The sequence below is a fragment of the Anabas testudineus genome, chromosome 13 (genome assembly GCF_900324465.2).
Source record: "Anabas testudineus chromosome 13, fAnaTes1.2, whole genome shotgun sequence".
Taxonomy (NCBI): domain Eukaryota; kingdom Metazoa; phylum Chordata; class Actinopteri; order Anabantiformes; family Anabantidae; genus Anabas; species Anabas testudineus.
The window spans coordinates 15,389,075-15,416,152 of record NC_046622.1 but is presented as its reverse complement, the minus strand read 5'-3'; the positions used below and the strand labels follow the sequence as shown (position 1 = coordinate 15,416,152).

At 39.6% G+C, this 27,078-nt stretch overlaps 2 protein-coding genes and 2 non-coding genes across 7 annotated transcripts in view; 2 read left to right on the top strand and 2 right to left on the bottom strand.

Moving 5' to 3' along the window:
- The window catches only part of LOC113166854 (F-BAR and double SH3 domains protein 2), a 48,345-nt gene extending 28,667 nt beyond the window's left edge, over positions 1–19,678 (bottom strand). The window contains exons 1-3 of the mRNA XM_026367035.1: positions 19,393–19,678; positions 16,346–16,443; positions 5,954–5,999 (exon numbers count right to left, since the gene is read on the bottom strand). Coding sequence (XP_026222820.1) covers positions 5,954–5,999; positions 16,346–16,443; positions 19,393–19,413 — 165 coding nt within the window. The 5' untranslated portion in view covers positions 19,414–19,678. The remainder of the gene's footprint in view (positions 1–5,953; positions 6,000–16,345; positions 16,444–19,392) is intronic.
- Positions 1–27,032, top strand: part of p2ry2.1 (purinergic receptor P2Y2, tandem duplicate 1) — a 35,449-nt gene extending 8,417 nt beyond the window's left edge. Inside the window, exons 1-6 of one of the 4 annotated variants that reach the window (XM_026367093.1) lie at positions 21,478–21,645; positions 22,946–23,293; positions 23,810–23,978; positions 24,325–24,661; positions 24,739–24,903; positions 25,533–27,032. In XM_026367093.1, coding sequence (XP_026222878.1) covers positions 22,960–23,293; positions 23,810–23,978; positions 24,325–24,661; positions 24,739–24,903; positions 25,533–25,544 — 1,017 coding nt within the window. In that variant the 5' untranslated portion in view covers positions 21,478–21,645; positions 22,946–22,959 and the 3' untranslated portion in view covers positions 25,545–27,032. Of the gene's footprint in view, positions 1–20,081; positions 20,147–21,477; positions 21,646–22,945; positions 23,294–23,809; positions 23,979–24,324; positions 24,662–24,738; positions 25,223–25,532 lie in introns of those variants that run through there. The other 3 variants (XM_026367078.1, XM_026367068.1, XM_026367085.1) reach the window with 3 other exon arrangements.
- trnat-agu lies at positions 6,693–6,766 on the bottom strand. The gene has a single exon. It is a non-coding gene; the product is annotated as a tRNA-Thr (tRNA).
- Positions 7,378–7,450, top strand: trnam-cau. The gene has a single exon. It is a non-coding gene; the product is annotated as a tRNA-Met (tRNA).
- Positions 27,033–27,078: the final 46 nt, after the last annotated feature.

The following is a 27,078-nucleotide window of genomic DNA, read 5'->3' as shown; positions in this document are numbered from 1 at the left end:
TTGCAGACACTCTCCCCTTGTGTGCATGCGTATTTGTGGATGAATGCATGTGTGTGTCGGGGCGTAAGGGAGAAAATCCTCATTAATAAAACAGTTGTTAACAAAACAGAGTGACAACTACACCAACTTAATCAGGACACACACAGCTTAAGGACACACTGATACTCCATCCCCTTAAACCACCACCTGCCTCATCACTCTTCCATATAGCTCTGCATGTAAATCTGGTCTCAGTTCTGCTGTCAAATTTTCTCTTTCTCCTACACATCAGCTCTCATGTTGTGTCTCCAGCCTTGATTCTCCATCTCCCCTATTACTACTCTCATACTGTAGACTGTTCACTCATTACACATGTCTCTCTCAAATTTTTCCTTTTCACAGGTGGAGAATGAGGACATCAAAAACCTGACCTTTTTTTCTTCTTCATCTTGTTCCCCTGGACCTGAAATTCAATTTCCTCCACCTAACACACAAGCTTGTATCCCTGGGGAGACTGTGGCCCAGACATCCCTGGCACCCACTAGCTATTAAATAGTCTAGAAGAAGGGGAAAGCGATTTTTAGTAGAAAGAAAAACCTCCAAATTACTTCAACCGAGCCATCTGAGAACATATTTTGTAGTAGATGAAGTACTAGTATGCATTTTACTGTATCCCATTAAGTAAAATGGGTGGCAAAGTGCTACAGTCTGAATTTGGCACGCATTTTATTTTTGTTTCTTCTTAGCACCATTATCACTAGGCTAACAGGCTTTGCTAGCAAGTGAACCATCTGGAGAAAGTTTGAGCTTGTAGTGAAGGTGAACCACTGTGAAGGAAATGGGTGTACTCGAATTATACCACAAGCCAAAAAAAGAGCATCACTGAAAATGGAATGCAGCATGATCACTTTATCTCAGTTATCTTGTTTTCATAATCACTGGAAGCCAGAAACAGAAGAAAAAAATCTTTTGAGTAATCTCTCAGTCCTACAGGAGCCTATAAAAATGTACAAGCCTTCACAGACAATGCCTCGAAATATTATTAGTAAGTGAAATCCTCAGAGTGAAGACGTAATATGCAGCGACACTTAACTATGCGAGAGTAGCTTGATGAGTCAAAACATAAAAGCAGGCACTAACCACCTCCACTATTCTGGCTCCAAACGTTTTTTTTTTTGTGCCAGCACACAACTTAAAGCTTCTTAGATGAGACTATGGTGACCGGCCTGCTATCTGAGCAAGAGCAGTGGCAGCTGAACTTGGAGATGACTGAGCAGTGAGAGGCACACTGAGTGACTGATTTGTGACAGTTTCACTGAGGTGCTGCTGCTGCTGGCCTTGGACACATTCCTCGTATTATTTCATTTTCCCTTTACTGCCCTGTATAGCTTCTCTTGTTCTCAAAGTCATTCAGTGCCTGACTAATTCCCCCTCGTTCTTCCTACCTGTTTTTCTGTTTCCTCTGCTTTTATTTATCCTTTACGCCTCATTTGTTACTTTCTCATCTCTTTCTTTCTGTCTGTCGATCCTCTTTCTACTGGTTTTCTTATATTCTACAGGACATCTCATCCCTCCATCTTCCTTCCCATGCTGGCATCACCTGACAGCCACCTGAACAGAGTGTTGCCATGGTAACCCCTCTGCCCTTCCTGTGTGGTCTGCGAACGGTGGAACTGCTCCTTTTAATACACACTCATACAGTGAAACAGACACATATACACACAGACATCCTGTTTTTGTGATCAGGGTGGCACACAGGGTACCCAGACGGCAGGATATCCTGAGGAGACCAGTGTGTGTTTTGTATGTGTGTGAAAAATAATTGACTACCAAAGAGTAAAAGGAACAGGAAGAGAGGCTAGTGTTGTTGAATATTGTTTGTGGGGTAGAGTAGGCCTGGTCTCTGATTTCATGTGTGTGTGTGTGTGTGTGTGTGTGTGTGTGTGTGTTCTCAGCGTCATTTCAGCATTTTCTCAATAACGGAAGTCAATGAGGAAAAACTACACTTACACATGAAAATGTTGTTAGTCATAACATAATGCACTACCCTGAATGTATTTTTGTGCAGCTTGACATTATATATTTTATTGTTCATTCATTCTTTCATTTTTCATCCCCAAAATTAGTTCAGGCAGCTCTTAAGTGCTGCAAGCAAGAGTGAGTTATGGACATTGTTAAAATCTAAATTTAGTGACTGTCAGACAAGGGATCTTTCATTCATCCCTGTACAATACTGCTTTTTCCATCCACTTGTCACTGTTCTCTGCAGTGTGCACAGTGATAAACAACTCCGCAGACAGTCACCTTGATACTGCCTTCTGTTTACTGTCGCTCGTTTTTACCTGTCTCTGACTCCGTCACTTTCACTCACTCCCTCTCTGTTGTCTCTCTTTTTCCTTCTGACTATACAACCCCCTTACTTTCTCAACTTCCTCCTAAATCAATATACTTGACTTTCTCTCCCGTCTCTTCCTGTCAGCACTTCTCTTCATTGAAGCTCTCTGCCTTGTTTATGTGTGTGTGTGTGTGTGTTGCAATAGATTATCTTTGACATCCACGTCAGAGTAAGCCAAGGTAACATCAGTAGACAAGTGAGAGGAGAACGAACGGAAGCAGAATGAGGAAAGGTGACAGAAATAAGCCGTTCCTGTTAAAACAGAGCTTAAAACAATGCATGTCTGTGAGAGAGAGAAGAGGGAGATAACAGAAAGCTATTTCTCACATTCTCACTCATCCCATTTATTACCGTTTATTTTATAAATCTGTGTAAATCTAATATTGGTTTTAAATGAGATACAGTTGTACTAAATGCCTGTAGATACCTAATATGCCTGCGCATGAGCCAGTGTTACGGTTGCTATCTACTGTATGTGCCAATGTATGAAAAGACTGTATGAGCAATTTGGACAGAGGAGGTAAAGAACTGAACATACAGATAAAAAATAATAATTCACTAGACTAATTCACTTATAAAAGAACCCTTCATGTTGTTGCTCATTTACATGTGCACAAAGGACCTCAAAGGGACACCACTAACCACAGCAGACTGGCCTTATTGGGCAGTACAGTGAAGTATGACCCCAGCCTAAAACTATTCCAGTAATGTTGATTGTGGGAGGAGACTAACAGATTACACTCACGTGATAACACACACACACACACACACATACAAACAGAACACATGGGGCTTTTGATTGACGGCTGGTAATTGTGGCTGACTTCTTCACAGAGGGAACATCTGTTCTGACACAGTGAACGGACAAAGGTTAAATAACAGCATCTTCACTTTCTTATTCATGCTCCTGTAGTCTTGTTAAATACTAAAGTCTATTTTCTTCCCACAGCATATACCCTCCCTCCTATTCCTCTTTCTCGTCTGTCTCCCTGGTGGACCAGCCAATTGGCTGGATTTCTGTCTGTGTCGCCAGGAGAGGGCCAATGGGTGGAGGGAGTTTCCTTGAGTAACTGTTAGTGGTCGACTACCTGAGTCTAGCGGAAGGCGACACTAGAGGCAAAGGCAGATGTGTCATAATAAAACACTATTGTGATGAAGAGAAATTGAGGCAAATCAATTGTTTGCTCGAGAGATGATGAAACAAAATCTATTTTCTGTTCGCCACAGATCTATAAAAGAAACCACTGCAGTCATACATTCCCACACATAAATACACACATACATGCACACACCTACAATTAGGAGGGAATCCATTGTCCTACTGAGTTGCAGGGGGGGGGGGGGGGGGGTTGTTGCTAGGCAACCTCTATTTCTAAGGTGAACAAGACTCTGCTGAGGGAGAATAGTGAGGGATAGAGAGAAAGCAAGGGAATGAGGGAGAGGGAGGATAATGAGTGGCTGAAACCAGAGGGGCTGACCACAGGAAACTCACATTTAATCATTCAAACCACATGCAAATGAAACTTCTTCCCTCTTTATATCTTTCTATCTCATCCTCTCATATCTACACAGAATTACGATATCTGGCCATGTGTAGACAGCTGCATCAAGTGAACACTGTATGTTAATACCTATGTACTGCTGATAAGATGTGGAGGGTGAAGGTACTGGAATATTTTTCATTAAGCTACAGAAGAATTTGACAGATAAGTGTTTTTCTCAGTGTGTTTTGTGTAGATGAAGTGAGCTTAAAATTGAAGTGTCAAAATACAATAGAACTCAGACAGTCTTTCACACTGTCGGCAGCAAGCTGTTCTTGGTTTCTACTTAGACATTAGTCAAGTAATGCTTTAGGAGCAGTGTGCTGATGCAGCCTTCTACTGGGAAATGTATTTTGGTTTTGTGTGTCCTGACAAATCTGCAGCTTGCTACAAAGTTGCTGCCTTATGGCTGAAAATGATTTCATGGTAAGGAAGCAGTCCTTCTTGCCCACCGTGCTTAGACACATAACACTTGCAAATATCTTTCTTCAAGTATGAATACTGATAATATAGCTGATGAGACAGCCCGTTGGCATTAAATAATTTTTAAAGCATCTTAACTCAATGGGAATAATTTGATTGCCTGTAAAATATAAACAAATATATTTAGATGTACAACATACAATTATTTTCATTATCAATAATTCTGAACCTTTCTTATAGATTATTTTGTTGTTTGTTTTTACAGGAAATGTAAGAAAAGTGCATAAAGTAACAATTAGAAATCTTTCCAAGAGCTGTTGTTGCTGGAGTAGGTTTTGAGCTGAAGCTCTGTTAGGTCCACAAGGCTTTAAACTCTTAGAAATGAGACTGCAACTGGACAAACGAACCAGAACATGTGTTAGTTTGTGAGTCTAAGATTGAAATCCTGCCCAGCAGAATGGCTGGTGGCAAAAATGAGACATAGTATAGACTGAAATTGAGCTAACTGAGATTCGTGCAGCTTTTCAATCAATTGAAAATCCGAAAAAGAAAGCTTAAAAAAAGCTAGACTGATGGAGAAAGAAATACTAAATACTAAAATATAGGTGAAAAATAAAACAGGTACACAGTAGGTGAAATCAAATGTGTTGAATGTGGGAATGAAAGTGGTAGGTGTCATTTTAGAAGGCTCCTGAACCAGCTGGCTGGATTCTAGTATGTAGCTCCCTATAACATCTCATTCAATATCTTAACATCCTACTTTAACTGCTTAAGTTAATTAAACATATGTTCTCATTTTCCGACTGATGAAGCACTAATTACAGCTACAAACAGTTGCATATGGTTCAATGATGTTATTTTATGTTTGATGATTATCTATATGATATAAGGCTTCATCACAACTATTAAAATAATTTAATGTGTTAATGAGAAAAAGGCAGTTATTGGATGAGCATTAAACTACCAAAATGTATAAAAGTGTATGATGTGAGAAATCTGAATTAGTATAATAGATTCATAGCATCTTTTACAGTGACCTAACACAAACTGAACAAATTAGCTTAGAACAGCTCTCTGCATAGAAGGTGTTCCAAATGCATGAAGTTGTTCCAAGGTTTTCTGCAAATAATCAGTTCTACTTCAAAAACGTTTTTCTTGAATGCTCATGAGGAGCAACTGTTTTCTTCTTCTACAGTAGTCTGTGTGCTGCTATAGACGTCCACAGCGCCCACTACAATGTAAGAGAGCATCATTATGAACACAGCAGGGCTTGTATGAGTATGACCACAGTGCACCCAATTAAGGCAGAGCTAGGTAAGGAGTTACTAATATACAAAGAGTTTTCCATACCTCACGTGTGAAAAACTTCAACCTAAAATGTAAACCAACCTATTTTTGTGTTCATATTTTCAACTTCCATTATCAAAATGTGTTTACACAGCAGCATAGTTTAAAATGTAAAACTTGGAGCTGCCTTGCAACATGCATAAAATTGAGAAGTTATTCAGAGAAAAATGGGATTTACCAGCCTTTCTCTCATCCACATTTTGCAGTAATTTCAGATTTTAACTGGATACTCATATAATCATGGGACTCCATATAGAGCCAGTCTTACCTGTGCATAGTCCCTCTCAAGCTGACCCTTCTTCAGACTGTAGCTCCTGCAGAGAGAGACAGAGGTGTCTGCAGTGAAACACACATTAAAGTGTACTTTGTACATATTAAAGAGTAACAGTGGTCCGTTGTGTCATTTTTTTTTTATTGCATGACAAAAATAATTTTCCCCAGTTCAGACCCACAAAATGCATTAATTACAAACTTTGCCATTGGCATTACCCTCCTAACATCATACAACATCCTCCAGGCAGAGTCAATGAAAGCGTCTTATCACAGTCCCGTAATGTGCAGAATAAAAAACAATATATTAAGTATAGAATTACACAAATAAATTTACTGGCCATGTAAACAAACAGAAGGTATACTGAAGATTAGGCCACACGGTGCCCACACTGTACCAGTATAATTTGACATAAACTGGACAGTAACTATTTAAAGTCAATTCAATTCAATGTATTTATAAGATAAGAGATAAGATAAACTTTGTTGTCATTGCAACATCGTACAACGAGATTAAGGTGCCAACCAGTTATATAGTGTTAACACAAATCCAATTCCAGATGCAGATAACTCAGGAAACATTGATAAGTCTATTGAGAGCTAAGGATCTCATTTACTAGGTTGTTTTGAAAGATGTCAATTAAATATATAGTAAATATGCAGTACTCAATCAAACCAAAACAACAGGAACAAAACTAGCTAGAGTGATGCAAGTACAGAGGGGTTAAGTGACAAAAAGGCACTGCTGGGATTCGAACCCAGGATCTCCTGTTTACTAGACAGGCGCTTTAACCAACTAAGCCACAGCGCCCTGGGACTGGTCAACTCAAGGGTACACACTAGGACTAAATATTGATATCTTATCTTTACCTACCATAAATATTCATCTGACAGTACTGCAGTACATTTTATTGTTACTTCAACTCCCCAGACCAGCGCTGTTTAAAATAAACTCCATACAACAGACTGTGTGAGGGAACTTAACAGCTACATTCAAGCAACAAAAGGAAACAGTGGGGGGAAGACTTAGAAAGGAACACAACACTTACCTCAAGTGCAGACAGCATAATTACAGCCAATTCTTTCTATGCTAATTACAGCCCAAACAAATAGGGCAGTGCTTTTTGTCAAATGTTTCCCAAGGCATCGTTTGTGTTAACACTGCTCTGTTCTGCTTGTTTTCTAAACCGACTCTTTAGATTTCTGGATGTAAGGATTTTTTTAAAAAGGCATGCAGAGTTTAAAATGACTGAACCTGTCTTTTACCCTCTGCACAGACACATACAAAACTGTCCAACCGTCAATGATCTTCTGCTAGAAAAGGCCAGAGCACATGAATATAACACACACTCCCCATCACAGACACGTCCACCCCCCACCCTTCAGTACTGGGTCTCTATGTGTTCTTTAAGCATCTCACAGGCCTCGTTGGCGCAGTAGGCAGCGCGTCAGTCTCATAATCTGAAGGTCGTGAGTTCGAGCCTCACACGGGGCAGCTGTTTTGAAAGTCACCTACAAAGCAAACAGCTCTTTTCTACTGAACAGGAGAAACAATGCGGGAAAGTATTGCTTACAATTTCTATGATGACTTCTTCCAAAAATAAATCTACGCATGATGTAACTAGCACACAAGTTGATTGTTCAATTTCCTTAGATTAACATCAGACTTAATGCACATTGGAATGATTTTATATGATTTATGTGATCTGTCATAGGAAAACAAGTCACTGCAATCTGCAACTTGACACTTGATCGCAGATGTTTGTGTGTCTGTGAAAATCCCAGAGATGAAACTGTCTCAGGGTGTTAAAGCTCTTTTTCTTCTTACTGTTAAAAGGCAAAGTAAACTAGACTGGCGGTGACAGCTGTTTTTATTCTTCGTGTCAGCATTAGCGTGCTGCAAAACAAGGCCTTGACAAGCAGAGCTCTGCAGCTATGTATGGAGCCTCTTGTGTGCAAATAAAAAATTAGACACCATTTCAAAATGTATAAGCCAATCCACAGCACCCTTTTTCAATACAGTAGATCATGTCTCAGCTATAAAAACTTTAGAAAGTCTCCAATGTCCACAACCAAACAAAAAAATGGTATGCCAACTACTACTGGTATGGTAGTCCAACTACTAGGACTAATGAGCAGTTTGGCTTTGCCCCATCTGTACCTGATAAGCACGATAACGTGTTTCGATAAATGATGACAGACCTTAAGCAAATACTGGGACTGATGATTAGTTCTAAAAATACTTACAGCATTATTCCTAAGTCATAGCTGTGTTCCTGAGATGTGCTGCATTTGTATTCCCATCCTGGGGATAAATAAAGGTCATTCATTGTGATTATACATATTCTTGTGAAGAGAAATATACTGATGTATGCAGCTAGAGAAAAAGACAAGTAACGCTTTTCTAAATTCAGCATTTTGCCCGTCAGGTGAACAGGCACTGCTGGGATATGAAATGAGGGACTATCTCTTCACTGACTATTAAAACTAACTAAGCTGGAGCAGCTGCAGGGTAAAACAACTGCATTCCAAGTATCTCCTAAGTCATGCTGTAGCCTTCTCCGTTCAATTTGACATATATGGCCTTCTTTATGCCCGTTCAAACCACTGGCGTTCTGTATCCAGAATGTGGACATTGTTGTCCTCAAAGGTGTGATAGTTGTCTTTCAAATACAACTGTTAAACAAATGCATGGCACAACACAGAAAAGTCAGCTACTAAGCACAGTCAAATATAGTCTATTTGCAGCTCTCAACAGAGGAGGAGGCCTAGAAATTTCAAATCGACTATAACAAAGGCACTGCTGGGATTCAAACCCAAGACCTCCTGCTTACTAGATGCATCCTTTAAGTACTAAGTCAAAGCAGCCAACACCTCTGCAGAAGTAGTTAACTCTATGAAATGTAATACTGGCAGAGATGTAATTCCCCATTTAAGGTTCAGTACACTCTGTACCAGTCTTTAATGGAATCAGTGATTACCATTAGGTGGGATAGGCTCTAGTTTTAATGCTCTAAGAGAAAAAAAAATCCCTCACTGCGACATTTTGGGAAAGCTCAGACTGAAGAAACCTTTGCAAACATTAAATCTCATGAATGCACACATACCACATAACAGTGGCCGAGGCATTCCAGCAAGTGATTTTAGAGGGCAGACATTAATGGTGCATCTATTTGCTGTGAATGGCCATAATATATCACTCAACTTAACTAAGCAGCTTTATTTAACTTATCTACCTGAACCTATACTGTAGTTAGCGCAGCTGTAATCAACCTCCTAACCTTCACAGTGATGACAACCGAGCCCTCTGTTCTTAGTGCTACAAAACATGGCAGATACTCCAGTGCTAACAGTAGTAAGCATGTTGGCATGTTGTTAACTGAGGATGTCCTCAGTTAAACTTCAGGCACTTTAACCAACTATGTTACAGCACTTGCTGAAGTGTAGCAAGTGCGGTTAATGGCTTTTTTCTAGAGATTTGATTTCAATTAAAGAAATCTGTACAGTGGGATACAAAATAAAACTATCTGTGACTGAGTCACAATACAGACATACTACAGTTGGCTGTGGCAATGACGTAAGGCAAAACAATCTGTAAAGTGTTGAAATATAATTAAGTAATTCTTTTTTTTTTTATCTCTATAGCTTTCAACAACTTTTCTAGTTATGTCAACAAAACATAAACACACAGCACATATGAGAATATAATACTTTTGTACTGCTAATGGCCTCTAGAACATCAAAGTCAAGTCTACAGACACACACCAGCAAACACACATCCTCACTGCGATTATTGAACATGTCTGGGCTTTTCAAACTGGCACGGTTACACTGTGGTAGAGGCATCATACCTAAACTTAAATACTCAATTACATGCTAGAAATATCTACCACCTATTATTCATGTTTGTACGACAAAGTGGGATTCCTAAGGCAGAATAAACATATACAGAAAAAGGTTCCAGGTAAAGTCTTGAATATATACTAACACACAGTATATAGACTACTTTAGTTTTCTTGTGTTGGAACAGATAGATTTAAAATAGATTAAAGTGAATAACACTTAATATTTATGTAAATCATATGTTTGCAATAACTGCATCAAGTCTGTGACTGACATCACAAAACTTTTGCATTATTCTTTTGTGAAGCTTTTCCAGGCTTCAAACCCAACTGTTTTCAGTCTACAGCACACACACACACACACACACACACACATACACACATATATATATATAGATATATATAGATAGAGAGAGAGAGAGAGAAAGAGACTCTAACTAGTGCTTTGCAAGTACTCTGCAAAGCTGTACAGAGCTGCCAGAAAGATGATCATCTCAGCAGCACTCCATCAATCAGGCCTCTATGATAGTGTTACAAGCTGAAAGCTACATTTAGTGAAACTCATCCACGGGGAGGTCTTGGGGAACATGAAGAAAAACTTTCTCTGCCTTCTGCCTCTACCTTTGCGCAGAAGTCAAAATGTCTGGTGAAAACCAATACATGTTTCTAAATCATTAAAGTGGTGGAATCTTTGCAGAAGTGACATGGAGACTGATTAGAGTTGGGGGAAGGATGGATGTATGTGGCCGAAGACACAGGTAAAGATTCACCTTTGATCATGACAATAACATACAGCCAAGACAACACTGAACCATGCCCATATCCCAGTATGTAAAGCTTTCAGAGACTTAGCCAAGAAAATCTGAAGATATAATTGCTGCGATGGGGGTTCTCCAAAGTACTAAATTAAAGGTATTAATACATTTGTAAATGAGGCCTCAGTTTTAGAATTTTTATAAATTGCAAAAAGAATATTAAAGACATTATTTTACTTTGAGAGTAATTTTTATATATTTTTTATATACATAAATATGATGTGGCCAACAGCTGTTTATTGAGAGGTCTGTCTATAATTGACTCAGAATTCAGGTATGTCACAATAGCTGAAATGAGCAGACAAAGTGTCAGTAGCTGCGACTTGTCGTGGCAGTCATACGAGTATATAAATATGCAATTTTCTGCTTTGATATTTTAGTACTGTAATGTATTAGCACTAGTAATGTCCTCTGGAATATATAGAGTCAAGTTAACACAGACACACACTGAGAAACTTCCCTCCTCACTGGGATCCTTAGGCATGTCTAGGCTTTTCATGCTACCATAGATACACCGCAACAAAGATCTCATACGTAAGCATGGACACCCAATTACCAGCTAGAAATAATTCACACCCAGTACATATGTTTGTATGGCACCATGTTATTCTTAAGAGAGAACAAAAATAAACAGAGTACCTCTTTCAGGTGGGTGGTTATTGAGCTATTTATTTATTTTTAAATATCATTAGAGTGCTTGATCATGTCATCGTAATTACAAATCCATTAGGATAGGATGTGTGCTTGTGCATTTGTAATCCTTACATTTGATTTCCTCTTTCTCTTCATTTGTTCTGCATTCAGTCTATTTCTATTTTTACTTAAAATCTCTCCATACCCTCTCTGCACCTATATATTTGTGTCTCCATTCTGCAGACTTATCCCTCCTTCTTTGGCTTTCTGCACTCTGTTTTTCCGCTACTCTTACCCCACCCCCCTCCATGTGTGTTGCATGAGTCAACAAGCACTGTCATTATCAGCTGTATGTGAAATAGGAACAGAGAAAACATTGCCTAGACTTGTAGATGAGTATGTGTCTGAGTAGATATACAGTACTGTAAGTTTGTCATAGGGGACACTAACACTGTATTTATCTGTGGGTGTGTGCATGTGAGGACATTTAGGTTTTGGGTTTAAGTTAAGAGTTAGTGTTCAAGTTAAGGTGCGAGTTGGGGATAGGCATGTAGATACGAAGGTCTTGGTTAGGGTAAGGTGCTCTGCAATGGATAAAGACAATGAGTGTCCTCATAAGTAATGAAAGACCTGCATGTGTGCATGTGTATGCAAATGTTGAGGACAAGAAGGGCGAAGGGGTTGAAAAGCATAGAGGCAATAATCAAGCGTGGGAAAACAGCTGAGATCAATGGTTTACAGGACACAGAGTGAGATCAGTGACAACAGAATAAGCAACATGAGTCACAGAAAGAGGCGGAGGTGGAGGGTGGTCTTGTTTTTGCACAGCATGATCACCACAAGAAATAACAGAGCACACTCTGCAGTTTTTTCAGTGCAGGACAGAGCAGGCTTTTGGACAAAAATGGTTTATTTAATTAAAGGATACAACATATTTGAAGGCTCTGGCTTTATGCATACAAATCCATCCCAATATTCCTCTTCTCACACAAATTTGCTAAACTAAAGCCCGGGAAAACCCAAAAAACAATAGCCAACCCAATGGTTCACCTTCTACGTTGTGCAGGAACACGTCCTGATTTTTTCACATATGCTGTAACTGTACAAGCTCATTATGGTCAGATACTCATTCAGGCTCAAGATGAAGAGAAAAAACATTAAAAATAAACTGTAGTGACAAGATTACGTACTCTGGTCAACACCAGACGCCTATCTAAGTCACAGGTGCTCTGCTATAACCAATCATGTGTCTTTGAGTTTTGATTTTCAAATGGAGATGGAAACAGAATTTCAGTATCAACATTATCAGAGTTGATGAAGGTACAGTATATCATAAACTATTTCTAACTGAGTGAATGTGGCCATAACATCTCAGTACATTACCGGAAAAGAGATTTCAAAGAGAACTCTACATTGGTGCATGTCATTTTGTCACACTTTGATACTGAATGACTTAAAACACTTGAATCCGTCACAGAATAAAAACCTCTACACTGAGTGACTGCTTAGTGCACTGCCACAGTTAATTAATGAGAGGGAATTGGACCTGTTGTCATTTTTCTGACATAGACTAAAGTTAATTGAGCATAATGTTTTCTATTCTACAAATCCTGAAATGCTGCAGAGGTACATAGATGACAAGTGAAAAACAGAACTAATGTAATAAATACCTCTAAGTATTACAGACGTTATCCCAAACAGATGGGGTCAGCTTTATCTTATTGCTTCATGCTTGTGAGCCCAGCGGCAACGCACAATGACAAGCTCATAAACATGACAAGGCATGAGACAGGCGCTGTGTAGCTACAGTAAGTCCTTGGGAAAAATGGTGTCTCTCAGTTCTGCTCAGGATGTGACACATATTTAAAAATATTTGCCTCTCAAAAAATAAAATAACAGTTCATGTGAGAAAAAGAACAGTGTCATGTCTCCTGGTATTACTTTATTACTTAGGTTGTCTTGTGATTTCAAGTAATAGAGGTTTTCTGTCCTGTCATTTTACCAAATACAGACGTCGCCTAATTATATTAGCAGGGTGTGAAACAGTGCTAATTTGGTTCTTTTTTTTTTTCAAAGAGTTCTTGATTTTCTGCCCCCCCCCCCCTCTTGTTCAATTATGGAGGCTGCGGAGAAAAGCATTAATGAGAACTGAGATAGCTTTCGGGGTTCAAATTGGGGAGGCTCATCTAGCTACTCAGCATGAAGGCCCATTATGTTTTAATGATATCTGCTGATAATTCCTAGGATTTGGTCAATAAATTGGAGAGAAACACAATTTTCATTTGTTCTATGCAAATGTGCAGCAGAACACACAGGCGTGGGTCCAGTTCAATCTGGTCTACTCTAGGCAGCTACAGTTTGCTTTTGTTTTCATAAAATTATTCTAATCTTCAGATAAAACCAGGATATGAGAATTACAATACTTAACTGATACAGCTGAGTTGCCTATTCAGAATATACATGTATTTCTTGTGGTCAGCAGTGGATGGTGTGTGGGTGTTTGTGTGTAGAGCTGCTGCAGCAAACATAAGGGTATGGGGGATTTAGTTGGATTGAGGACACCAAGTTGACTCCCTGAGTCCATCAACTCTCATCGTTTTCTCCTCTCTCTCTCTCTTTCTCTTATCTTCTCTAAGACAAGTCCAGCTAAAACGTAGTCCCAGAGGATTAAAGACACTGCCCTTTCTCTCTTTTTTCTTTCTTTCTTTTTGTCTTTCTCCCTTTAATTATTTGCCTTTTATCTTCATCTTTTACAGTTTGGTTAAAATACAAGCTAAATGCATTACAGCTAGGAAGTTGTTTAAGTGCGAGTGTAAAAGTGCATGTGTGCTTTGATTAAAGCCAGCCTGTGGATTAATTAGGGTAAATAACTTTAGAGCAGCTTTTGGGATTTAAGAGTTAAAATCTACTGTAGGCTTTACGCAGGAAAATATGTGCCTGTACACCGTGTATGTGTTGCATTATATAGTCACACTTTCCTTGTCCTGTAGTGTTTAGCTATTTTAAAAAAAGTAACTGAAGCTGTCATAACACTTCAGTAGCATCTTAGTAAAGGTCTAGCCAAGTGAGTCACATAAATAATTTCAGGTATAATTTTAGTCCAGATTAATCAAAAGTGTGTTCATAAAGTGACAATGTACATTAATTAGCATTACTGCGAATGCTGAGGATCTAGCCTATGAACCTTTAGTCATTCTGTATCCCGTTCAGTTCGCAGGCACTGCAGGTAGCTGCTCTGCATTTTAACTGTGTATATGGATTCTTCCTGTTAAAATCACTGCTGCGACAATACGGTAAGGCCAGTTGGGGACACATTTGTTATGAGAGCTATAGCTTGAGGTGTCAGTAAAGTATCAGGCTATTTCTGAAAGTCATAAAACAATTTCCCACAAACCATTTAACAACCTCAAAAGAGATATTGATACTGTAATGTATTGAGCAGTATTTTGAAAGCCTCATCTCCCAGTTTTCATAGAAATCATTAACATCACTGTTACAGTGGGGCAACAGCGGCTCAGTTGGTAGGTAGTTGTCCCATAGGACATTGAATATTATTATTATTATTATTACCTATTAGTGCCTTTCTCAAATGCCATCACTGAAGTTGTTTGTTTTGGCTTTGTAGCCACTGGCCTTGTAGTTGTGGCTGACGCACTCACATGGGGTCCTCTCATTGTTTGACTGTCAGCATATTCTTTTGGGTGTTTTTGTTTAAGGTGCTTTAAAAGTTTTGTTGTGTTGCCATGTTGATTTTAGAAGTTCAAACTCCTCTGTGTTGTCATCCATCATGCCGCCTGCCATGTTACCAAATAGGGAATGCTGCATTGCATGTCATATTTAGGGGCAAAGCGGAAGTGACGCAGCAGTAACAGTACGAACGGCCATCTTGCTTCTGCGGTAAATGTCACATATCCCTAACCCATCTGATCTATCAAATGAGATGCTACTTTTCCCAAAGACGAAGAAGCAGGGCCTTGCTCAAGGACACATTGACTAAGCAGAAGCTTGCTGCTGCAGGGGCTTGAGTCTAGGCCTTCTAATCAAAAGGCGGTCTCCCTAATCACTGCACTACCCTGCTGTTCCCGATTTTACCACCATGAAAATGTGTCATCAAAAATAATTACAAAACATTAAAGGCTAAAGAAACACACTAAGAAAACACTGCAGGCAGGGTCTTTCAACCGTGACGATGACAAAGCCAATTTGAACATGTTTAACCGGTGGCATGTAGCTTCAATACCGAACTGACTCAAAGTACTAATGCACTGTGGTTTTATATGCTTTAGTGGTTCTCTCTTTCTCCCACAAGTTAGACCAGGGCCTTGCTCACTCTCCAAAACTCAGCACCAACAAGGCAATCTGTTCACAAACAGCTGCAGCTGCCCCTTAGAGTGAGAGGGGGAAAAGACAGAAAAGAAAAACGAGAGTAGTCTCACAGAGACAAGAGGTAGAAAAACTGTGAAAATGAGAAACAGAGAGAAAGACGGGGATGGAAGCTGAGAAGCAGAGAACATTAGAGCGTTTGCTGTCATAAATAATCAATGCTTAGTCAACACAGAAAATGAGAGCGTGTAAAGGAACCAGGGTTTCCTCCCGTTGCCAAATCTGTAAGGGAAAGCTGCCAGATTCACGCATGTCATGAGTAAACAGAGCTGAGCCAAAATGAAAAAGAGAGATATGGAAAAATAGCTAGTCAGTGCAACAAAAAAAAAAAAAAAAAAAGTAACTTAGGGAGACGGAAAAAGATAACAGATAGAGATATGGACTGAAATTTGGAAAAGAAGGAAGAGAGATTAAAAAAGTGAGTCAGAGAACAGGAAGAGGGCAGCAGGAAATTCCTTGGTCATTTTCCCAACCCTTTGTCGTCCTTAAAAAAACTGGACTATGACAATCCTGCCTTCCTCTTGATTTCTGTCATGCCACTCCTCCCTCATTCATTAAGTGTTTCCTTCTTTCGTTTTATTCATGGCTGCGTCCGTGTGTGCGTCACAGTCAGACTATGACTAGATTTCACATCATCTGACAGTTACTGGCTGTATTCCTCTCTACTTTTGCCAAAGATGAAAACAGGATGTCGTCAACACAGAGACATATTCATACCTCATGTCTTCCAGCAGGTCACATTCAGTCTGATGTTTAAAGTGCAGTCTTGTCATCTGCTCCATGTGTGTGTTTTTCAGCTCCTGTGTCACTTTGACCTAGAAGACAACAAAAAGACACACATCAAGTAAAGTGCATTTTAAGAAATACTCCAATATGACAAATAGAAAACACATTATCCAATAGCTTAACAAATACTTCCTTGTAATTATATTACTATAGTATATAAAATGAAAAAAAAAAACTTCTTCAACTGTCTTGTTTCATCAAGAGTCCATAAGACATAAGACAATGATATTTAATTTAAAGTGAAATGCAGCACAGAAACCTAGTGAATCCTCAAATCTGAGCATCTATAATCAACAAATATTTGCCATTTAGGCCTCATGAACATGGACTAATTTATCACAATTGATGATTGATGTTCTAAAGAGCTGTATGGGTGGACTGTGCAAAACTGGCTACAACGACGTGAATGTACTTTATCTTCACACTATCAGAAAATTCAGCTCCTGAGTCACTCTGGCCTCCAAACACACACACACACACACACACACACACACACACACACACACACACACACACACACACACACACACACACACACACACACACACACACACACACACACAATTTAACCCCCATCAATCCATCCATCTCTCAATCACCTGTCATCTATTTTGAGTTTGCGCAGCTCTAGAATCACCTGAAGGGAACACATACACACACACACACACACACACACCCATCAGTAATCCATCAATGTAACAATCAGAGTCAGGGTTTTGTCAGGCTTTTGGGGAGTCTGGAGGAGGCTTTTTGCAGTGAGAGGTGACTGAAGACACTTTAACAGTCCATACCAGCATCTATAAACAGACAGAAAGAGATGCAAATCCTATCACCTCATATAGATATTAATTTGGGTGGTCAGACCAGGGGCTACAACCTGCACTCTTCCCCACTGTCTTGTGCAAAAACAGCAACCCTTAATATGCATGCATGCACACAAACAAGCACACACACACCTCCTGCCAACACACACAGAGTCACTGTTGAAGGTCATTGTGTATTGTGGGGTGAATTCCACAGGCTATTCACTAGAGTAACAGTGGGCAAATTCATGACTGTTCTAGACAAACAATCAACACCATAACATGACATAACGCTGGCGCGCGCACACACACACACACACACACACACACCAAGACACATGCAGACCTCCTTTCTTTCATGTTCGGTGCCTTTTAAGATAAGGGCAGAGTGGGTTATTACACTATCAAAGCAAAGTGACTTCACATCATTTCCCCGTCCAAACCTACAAAAAGTAGAGATGGAGAGAAGCAGAAGGGCGAAGGAAGAGGAGACACGAGCAAACAAAGTGAGAGAAGAAGCATAGGCAGGGCAGGTAGGACAGAAACAGTCAGTGAGATGAAGAAGTTGAAAGAGACTGAAAGCTAAAAGAACAAACTGAAGATTGGATGCAAAGATGTTACGAATGAGGCAAATTCAGCAAAAATCAGCGTATTAAGGCTCACGCTAGGAGATAAGATCTCAGGTGAGATAGGGATAGACGACGCAGCAGCTAGGTTAAGCTAACATTGCAAGGAATGTGGCGTGTGTTCTTGAGTCTATGCAAGTGTTTTGTGTCATCCTCCTTATGTGTCACTGGCGATGTGGTTTACAGAGAAACAACATGAATAAAAAACACGATGTGATTTACAGAGTCTGTAAGCAGATGTGCTGAAACACCGACACAAAACACTTAAGGGGCTGTATGTGTCACACTGAGAGAAATGGTTTCCATTCAACAGCCAAATGCTGATAAAACCCCGGCGATGGGGTTGTGGGTTCATTTTACTGCCCCAGCCACACTGGCAGAGTGGGCAACGCATCAGTATTTGATCAAATCTGGATGTATTTTCCCCATAAACTGGATTGGGGAGAGACACCGACAGGTGACAAATGAGATCTTACAAAATTAACGTGACCATAATGGAGCACTTGATCACACACGGTGGAACAAAGAACCACACTGGCCTCCACAACTTTTATGACAGAAGGACACATTCAAGTGTGTCTATGTGTTTTGCAGACATGATATGGCATGTAGACTACCCGGCACATACTGTAAATGGCACATTGTGTGTGTGTGTGTGTGTGTGTGAGGGGGGGGGGGGGAGAGATGTGGTAATTAAAAGGAATCTGTGCAGAGGTTCACAGCAGGGTAATTGGCTCCCATGCATCTATTTCAGGACAACACACACACACACACACAGTCAGACACCCAGTAGACCAGTAACATCCACACATCTTCATGCACACACACACACACACACACACACACGCTGGAGATCCATCTATACATAACCACTAAACAAAACCTGGCACTGCATGTATGTGTCTGCAGCTTGTGTCAGCACAGCGTTTAAAACGCCATGACCCTGCACTGACTGAAGGTCTTCCCCTTGAGACGAGCTGCATGACAGCGTGGAGAAACGACCGCTTTTGTTATGCTGTCGCAATTTCATCATATGGAAACTGGCAGAAATAGCTCAGCACATGACTTAGCTATAACCCATATGATGCTAAATGATGTTTTTTGAATTGGTTGGTCACTGTAACTACCAGCGATGATGTTAATATGGCTTAAGTTAGCGTGCAAATTGATTTTTCTTTTTTTGTAACATATTTTTTATTTAAAGTTAAGTCTACTATTCAGGACAGCCACAGCATCATAATTAACATGTTGTGGTGATTTATACAAACCGTCTCCTGTTAGCCCACCTAGCGTTTTCTTGCTAACGTGATTTGACGGTAACGTTACGCGGCTGAATATTCATGTCACTAGGTTACTTACTAACCTAGCTAGCAGGACGCTGCTAATGTGGGCTAGCAAGGCTCTCCTCTTGTCATTTTTAATCCCTCGGACGCCTTTTAGCGTGGGCAGTAAAAACACAATAACCCCATGTGAGGTTACTACACTGTTAGTTATCTGTCATTGTCTGCACAGCCCAGCTCAAACATAACGGACCCTGGAAATCACTCACCTTCCTCGGCGGCGGCTGCATTTTGGAGTCTTGACATGAATGGTATTTCCCTTGTGAGATGTATTGTAATTCCAAGAGGAAATCCAAATGAGTGTGGGGCTAATATTGTGGTTCCTCAAACAGAAATCCTCCCTTCCAGACGACAGGGAGGGAAGACGAGAGTTAGATTTGTACTCCGGCGGCCATGATTGATGATAGACGGCTACTTTATACAGAGCAGAAACTGGAGCTGCGAGGACGGACTGAACACACTTGTGTTGGCTGCTGCCTCTACTAGAGGACTAGTGTGTACTGTACAGTGTTGTGGAGCAGGGGATCAGACAGGCGGAGAAGAAAAGGCAGAGGGAAGCGATGGGGGTGATGTTGACGGGGAAGCCCGTCTGCAAGTCAGCTCAACGGCTCCACGAAGCGGCAAAGGTCGGGACGGCACCCGGTGTGAGCCCGAGTCCAAAACATCGGGAGATAGAGACGCGGTTTTGTTCGGACTTTTCTCCCCGGTCACATCGGTGAAGAAGAATACGGGGGCACAAAAGAAGGAGGACAACTTAAAAATGGGACTATACGTCCGCCCAAGCATCAGGGTTAGTCCGAGCTGCTCAGTGACGGGAGGCTGCGTCCCGCAGACCTGCATAGCAACAAGAAGCCGCAGTCGATCGAGGAAAAATCGATCGGGGAGATGAGCGAAAAAATAGAAATAGAAGAGTAAAGGAAACAAACAAATGAAACTGTGATAGCAAACATCAATTAAAAACTGGTAAAAGAGTAATATTTGCCTCTAATCTGATTTATGTATTATATGTGCTGTTTTATCATTGGGCTGCTCTACAAAGGTCTTGGGGTTATCAGGGAGTACACATGGTAAAACAGGAAGGATGGGTTTGGAAACTATGAGGCTGCTCATATAAAACCCCTTGTAACGAGTTGGCACAAGCAGCAGCTGGTTTGATAGAGTAGCCTACCTACAGGCATGTGTGCAGCTTAGATGTGTTGTGCTCTAGGTGTGGTTATTCACAGTCTAACATTAACCAGGGACTGTGAATATGAAACACATCCCAGCAATAGCATACTAGATACTGTGCATGTATGCATGCATACATCCATACGCATGCTGTATATTTAGGAGTCAACTGCAGAGTTACTGTGGTAAACTGTGTTACATGGAAATTTAAATTCCCCAAACTTTACAACTTACTTGTTACTTATGGAAAAAAATGCAGGTGTGCATGCTCACACTGCTGGTGCCATTAAAGCCAAACTACAGTAGATTGGTTTATGCTTGACAAGTTTCAAGGTGACAAAAACAACTGGGTTGAAATGCATTACTCACAGGAAGCTTTTCAAAAAGAAAAAAATCTAGAAGGGCAAATATTTTACATAAGAGCTTTGTAATCATTAATAAAACGAATAAACGACTTTCTGCTGCAGGTAAGACAACGGAGAAGTCTTTCTCACTTTTACTTTTTGTATAACTCTTATATTCAAACAGGCACATTTAAACACATGTACAGACCTGCACTCAGGAACCAGATTAATCTCTTAACACATCATTTTCTGCAAGTAGCCCAGGGGAAAAACTCAGTCATTCTTGGATAACATTGTATTTTTTTTTAGGATCCAGCCAGAACACCTTTGGTTTTTGATTTCTCTTACGATTTTGCTGTATGATTTGTATGATATATTTAATGTGAAATGTCTTATTTGTTTATTCTCTATTGAGGCAAGACATTTGTACAATAAAATATAGCATACAGTACTTCACTACATAGTTGATGATTATGACCTATGAGGTTATACTTACAATATAAGTCGCTATGGAATTTAATAATAACATATTTTTCTAAGTGTAAAATAATGTCTTTATGAGCTTACTAAACTTATTAACTAATAAATGGACAGTTTAAGGTGTCAACAGTCTTATCCTAGCCCATGTCTGACTTTCAGTTCTGTGTAAATAGGCAGGCACGACTTAAAGGAGGGTCAGTTTTACACAGTAAAGCTGGGTTTGGATATAAAAGGGCTATAGTGAACTTAAGAGCCCCAGGCCAAGTTACTCACACACTGTATACAGGCTGCAGCTCGTCAAACATGCACACACCTCCACCGCTTCTTTCACTCACACAAGTATCTTAGGTATGCATTCAGCCTTCAGCACGCTCAGGAGCACACTATAAACTGTCTCCTTGTAAGAATGAGAATATATAACACAGGATGGTCAACACAGGACAGTCTATGAGAGGTGACAGCATTCATACAGTGAGTAGTTGTTTTTTTTGTCATGTTTGAGTGAATGGCTGAGGACTGGGTTCATAGCATGCTCACTCTTGGTATGGCATCCACACAGGAAAATTTAGGGGGCTACGTTAGGGGGTTCTCTGTCTCAACTTAGTTACCTATTAAATTTAACCAACAGCAGTTTAGAAGAGAAAAAACAGGCTGGACAGAGCAGGCAAGGGAAAGTTCAGTTTTTAAGTCAACACCCAAGTAGGTTTTAGATGTACGGTCAAATTTGTGACGTTATGAAGGCGATATTTCTGTTTTGTTACACGTCTGATTTGTACTGGGGATTATCTGCAGACAGGAAGAGAAAAAATGTACTGTACTAAGACAACAATGCAGCATGTATGCCAGTGAGCAAAAACAGAAAGAAATGTTTGTACAGGGTCTGGTTTGAATTAAAAAGTTATTTCTCTGCTTGTCCCTCTCCCTCTCAAAGCCATGAGGGTTTGGAAGACTCAGAAAGTGCCAGAATTAATTCTGTGGGTTTTTTTTGTTTTTTTTCTGCACCAGGAGGAAAGAATAAAAGCAACAAGTTAGTAGACAAATGTGTACTTCAGATTCAATATGTTGTCAATATGTATCAAAACCTCAAATCTTTCAAAGCATGACAGGTTATGTTTATCAGTATATTTTAAAATAAACTTAATAATACAGCTAATGCTTAGTAGCTGTGTCTTTAGCAACTGAGTGTATGTTTATTCCTTAGTCATAAAAGTCAATAAACAGTGCCTGTGAAATAATCTTAGCCTTTCCAAACACAGGGAGGGAGCTAGTTCTTCTAAACAGCGAGCACTGACAGACAAAAAGACGTCTGCATTAAAATGATTTACTTTAAATGCGATGACTCAGGAAATAAGCTGGGTTATGTAAATTTGGTTGCAAAATTACAATGGGTTAGGCATTTATGTTCAGGTATGGCATCACTTATGAATGAGGGAATCTTCAAATGTAATTTACATTATGTTGGTTTTAGTTTTTCATTGTTATACCCATGCCCTGTGTCCCCACTAGGGATGTGCAGAGGGCTTGGGCTATACATGTAAACAGTAAACATTTGAACATCTTTGTCCAACCTCGTTTGTTGCTGTAATGGAAGCAGAAACGTTTCATTTGACTTTATTCTTCTTTTGATTCTGGATGTTATATCTTTTTATACTGTAATGTAATGCTGCACCATATTCAGCCAGTATAGCTTGAGTCTCCACTCTGTGTGATATTAGAAAAATTGTGATGTTATATATCTCCTCCTGAAACCTTGTTTTTCTTTTTTCCACAGGTGGTACAACCAAGATGGCCGCCTTCGACAACAACACCTACCAAACCAACGCCAGTGCCTACTTTTGTAAATTTAATGAAGACTTTAAATATATCCTCCTTCCTGTCAGCTATACCCTGGTGTTTGTGATCGGCCTGGCGCTGAACTTCACAGCTTTGTATCTGATTGTCTTCCGCACAAAGCGCTGGAAGCCCTCCACAATCTACATGTTTAACCTGACGATGTGCGATACACTCTACCTCTTCACCCTGCCCTTCCTCATCTACTACTATGCAGATGAGAATGACTGGCCCTTCAGTGAACCATTATGCAAGATTATACGCTTCCTGTTCTATGCCAACTTATACGGTACAGTTCTGACATAGCACAGACTCACACAATACACAAAGCACTGAGTTTGATATACAACATGACACATATACAACAACACTGTAGCATTATGTATTTTTATTATGTATTAACATATACTGAAATGATAATGTATTATATTATACACTATGATGCACAATAAGAAGACATTATGATACAACATGATATATGACTCCAGGTGACCCAGTGCAACATATAGGGATATACTGTAATATTACCTTATAAATTATATCTGACATACTGTACAACACAGTGTACTTTAATACCCTTAATTATAATACGATGTTACATGCACAAAATGTTATTCTCTGGTGAAATAAATACTCTTGTGATTTCTAACAACTTTATAATCTGGTTTGATGATGGCATGAATTTAAACATTTGAATTACTTTATGCACTGGTATCTGTCATATAAGTTTAATGATAACATGTAACTAATTCCAACCCTTTTCTTTTAGTATATTAAACAACTGTCATTAACCACCCTCTGATAGGCTCCATTCTGTTCCTGTGCTGTATCAGCCTTCATCGGTTCGTTGGCATCTGCCATCCAGTCCGTTCTCTCTACTGGGTCAGTGGTCGTCGTGCCAGGCTGGTGTCTGTGGCTGTGTGGGCTTGTGTTTTATTCTGCCAGGCTCCTGTCCTCTATTTCTCAAGAACAAGGTCATTTTAATGATACAACTTTCTCTGTCTTTGCCTTTCTTTCTTTCTGTCTTTCTTTCTTTTTCATTCCTCCCTTACTTAACAACCCTCTCAACTTAAGAACCCTCTTCTCGTATTGAAAGTGTCTCTAATTGTGTTAAACTGTGGACTATTGATTTTCGTGGTACACCACTTATCTTAGGTTTCTTTAATGGGACTCATTTCAATGACCGACAATTTGTTAGCTGATAAATTTACACTTTATCTCCTTTCCTTTTATGACCTCTGTGTGTGGGTCAGTGCCAAACAAGGCAGCAGTTTCATTTAGTAATCCTAAATAACTGCAATCTGTTATCTCATGTGCCAGGGATGATGGCTCTAACAGTAGGATCTGCTACGACACCACCAGCCCAGAGCTTTTTGATGACTTCCTGGTGTACAGCTCGGTTGTGTCATTTCTCCTGTTTGTCGTGCCCTTCACGGTGGTGATGGTGTGCTATGGCCTCATGGTGCAGAAACTTCTAGAGCCTAGCTGGGGTTCAGAAGGGGGCAGGGGAACCCTGGCATCTCAACGATCCAAGCAGAAGTCAGTGAAGATGATCATCATTGTGCTTGCAGCATTCATGGTCTGTTTCCTCCCTTTCCACCTCACGAGGACTCTTTACTACGCTTTCAGACACATAAGAAGTGTCAATTCAGCACAGGTGAGGACAAACGCTTGTTTTTACAGTAATTAATGACTTCGGACAATTAGTGCGTAACATGTTTATATGTTCATCAGATCAGCTGTAAACTACTAGAGGCCTCCAGTATTGCCTACAAGGTGACTCGACCTTTGGCCAGCTTCAACAGTTGCGTGGACCCCATCCTTTACTTTTTGTCTGGGCAGGACGTCTGGAGTAACCTCAGAAATAAGAGCAAGTCATTTGGATCAAAATCCACAAGTGTGAGTCAATGCTTGACAACTCGGCTCTGATTCAGTGCCTGAAACTCTCTCCATATTTGCTTCTGATGGATAATTCTGCTGGATGTGACACCATGTTTTTAATCGTCTGTGCATCTTCATCAGTTGTCTATTAAGCAAGGACCACATGTAGTGTTTGTTTCATTGGTTCAATAATTATGTTCAATAATGTTCATTTCTAGGAAAGACTCATACTCATGTGTAACCTTTATTTAGAAATGTCACTGTGAATTACTGATGAGTATAAACAGATTCTAAATCATATTGTGAATTTTGGACTTGAAATATTAAAGACCTTCTTACAGACAACCACTGAATGTGATGTCTGTATTTTTATAAAAGAAAAAATTGGTTTTCCTCAGCTGACCTTTCCACATGTCAGACGATGAGGGGTAGACATGTTCAGTATCTGGCTACACTACTGCTTTAAAGCTGGATTTGAATGTCCTGGTTTAAAAAGTAGACGTGGAGAAAAATGTACAGATTTTGAGAAAATATTTGTAGGAATTCATGTGTCCAGCTGAGCAACATATCTTAATTTGACTGACATTGGTTGCAGATGATTTATATTATGTTCTTTTTTTTTTTTTTTTAAAAAAAAATTATTACAGCATCACCACTAGAGGGGGATACTGCCTAACAAACAAGGAGGGTTATTGCTACTGTGCTTCTGCTAGCAGCTTCAGAAATTCTTTCTCTCTCTCACACACACACCAATTACTCACCCATAAATCGTACATTCACGAACAACATTAAATGCAAAGTCATGCTATACCATATACAAGAACAAACAAGACAGAACTTAAAATACGCCTTTTCTTTATTTCAAGAGTAAAAACGTCAGAAAAAAATGTAATATGATAAATGTAATCTACAAAGTTGATGAGATGAATGCCCTTTTTTAATCTTTCCTTCCTACCAAGAACACTTCAGATTAAAAATATTTGCTAATAATCCTAATAATAGTAATAAACAGAGTAAATGAAAATGTGTAACTGTTCCAACCAATAAATATCCAGTCCTTCAGACATGTTGTCACATTCCTCATAACAACAACAACATAATAATAATAAAAAGTAGATTAAAAAAGCTATGATTATTGTATCACTCTTTAAAACACATGGAGGATGTAAATTAACTGAGCCAACTGAGCTACATGACTTCAAGGCATCGCAACAACAACTAATCCTCCGTAACTGGAGTCTGGCTATGTGCATTACACGTGTGCATTTGTGTGTCAAACATCTGGATCTTAAGAGTGGAAAATCATAACAGTTTGAAATAGTACAGAAAAACACAGAAATCATGCAAGCAAATGAGGACAGGTGGTGTGTATGATGTGGATTTTTTTTTTACCAGCAATTCAGCTAACATAAATGGGTGTGACAGTATTTACCAAATGTTGATTGCTGCATGACAAATGTCACTTATTTGTGCAGTGCAGTAGGCTTTACTGTACCGATACAGGAGATGTAATACGTCACCTCATACATACTGTATGTTAAAATAAAAGCCAGTCTGTTTCTCTATACCCACCCATATTTACATATGTACATTCATTTACATGTTTTAGTCAATAAAAGGTGACACCCGTCGACCTTTCCGCCGTAAGACCTGCATGACATTTGCAGCGTCTAACTTCCACTGGTCATCTGTGTCATTAAAACTGCTGTGAAACGGCATACAGGGCCCTCCTATGACAACATTTTGCCCCTGACCACCAACTTAGATGTAAGCTAACAATTTTTAATTTACTAATGTAGTTAATGCTGACTGTAGGTAGGCATACATTGCTGAATGAATGCTTTCCTCAAGGTTCAGATGAACCCAGTGAATACAGTCAGCTGCTTCTGTTAAGACTACATTCAATGTCTTCGGGGTCTAAAATCTCACCTGTAGTTTCTACATAAGCAAAAGCAAGAGAAGCTAAGTCACTAAACCCATACAAAATATTAAAACATCAAAATGTTATTAAATTTTACAAGATCATCCTCATCTTTTTTAATACTTACTGTAGTGCTACTGTGGTCTTTAATCAAGTGTCAGATGAACCCAAATCATAAGGCTTCCAACAAGCCTGGTTAGTGCAGGTTGTTGATAATGAAAACCTTCACACCTTCACAATTCATGTGACACTTGACACCACACAACTTGGCT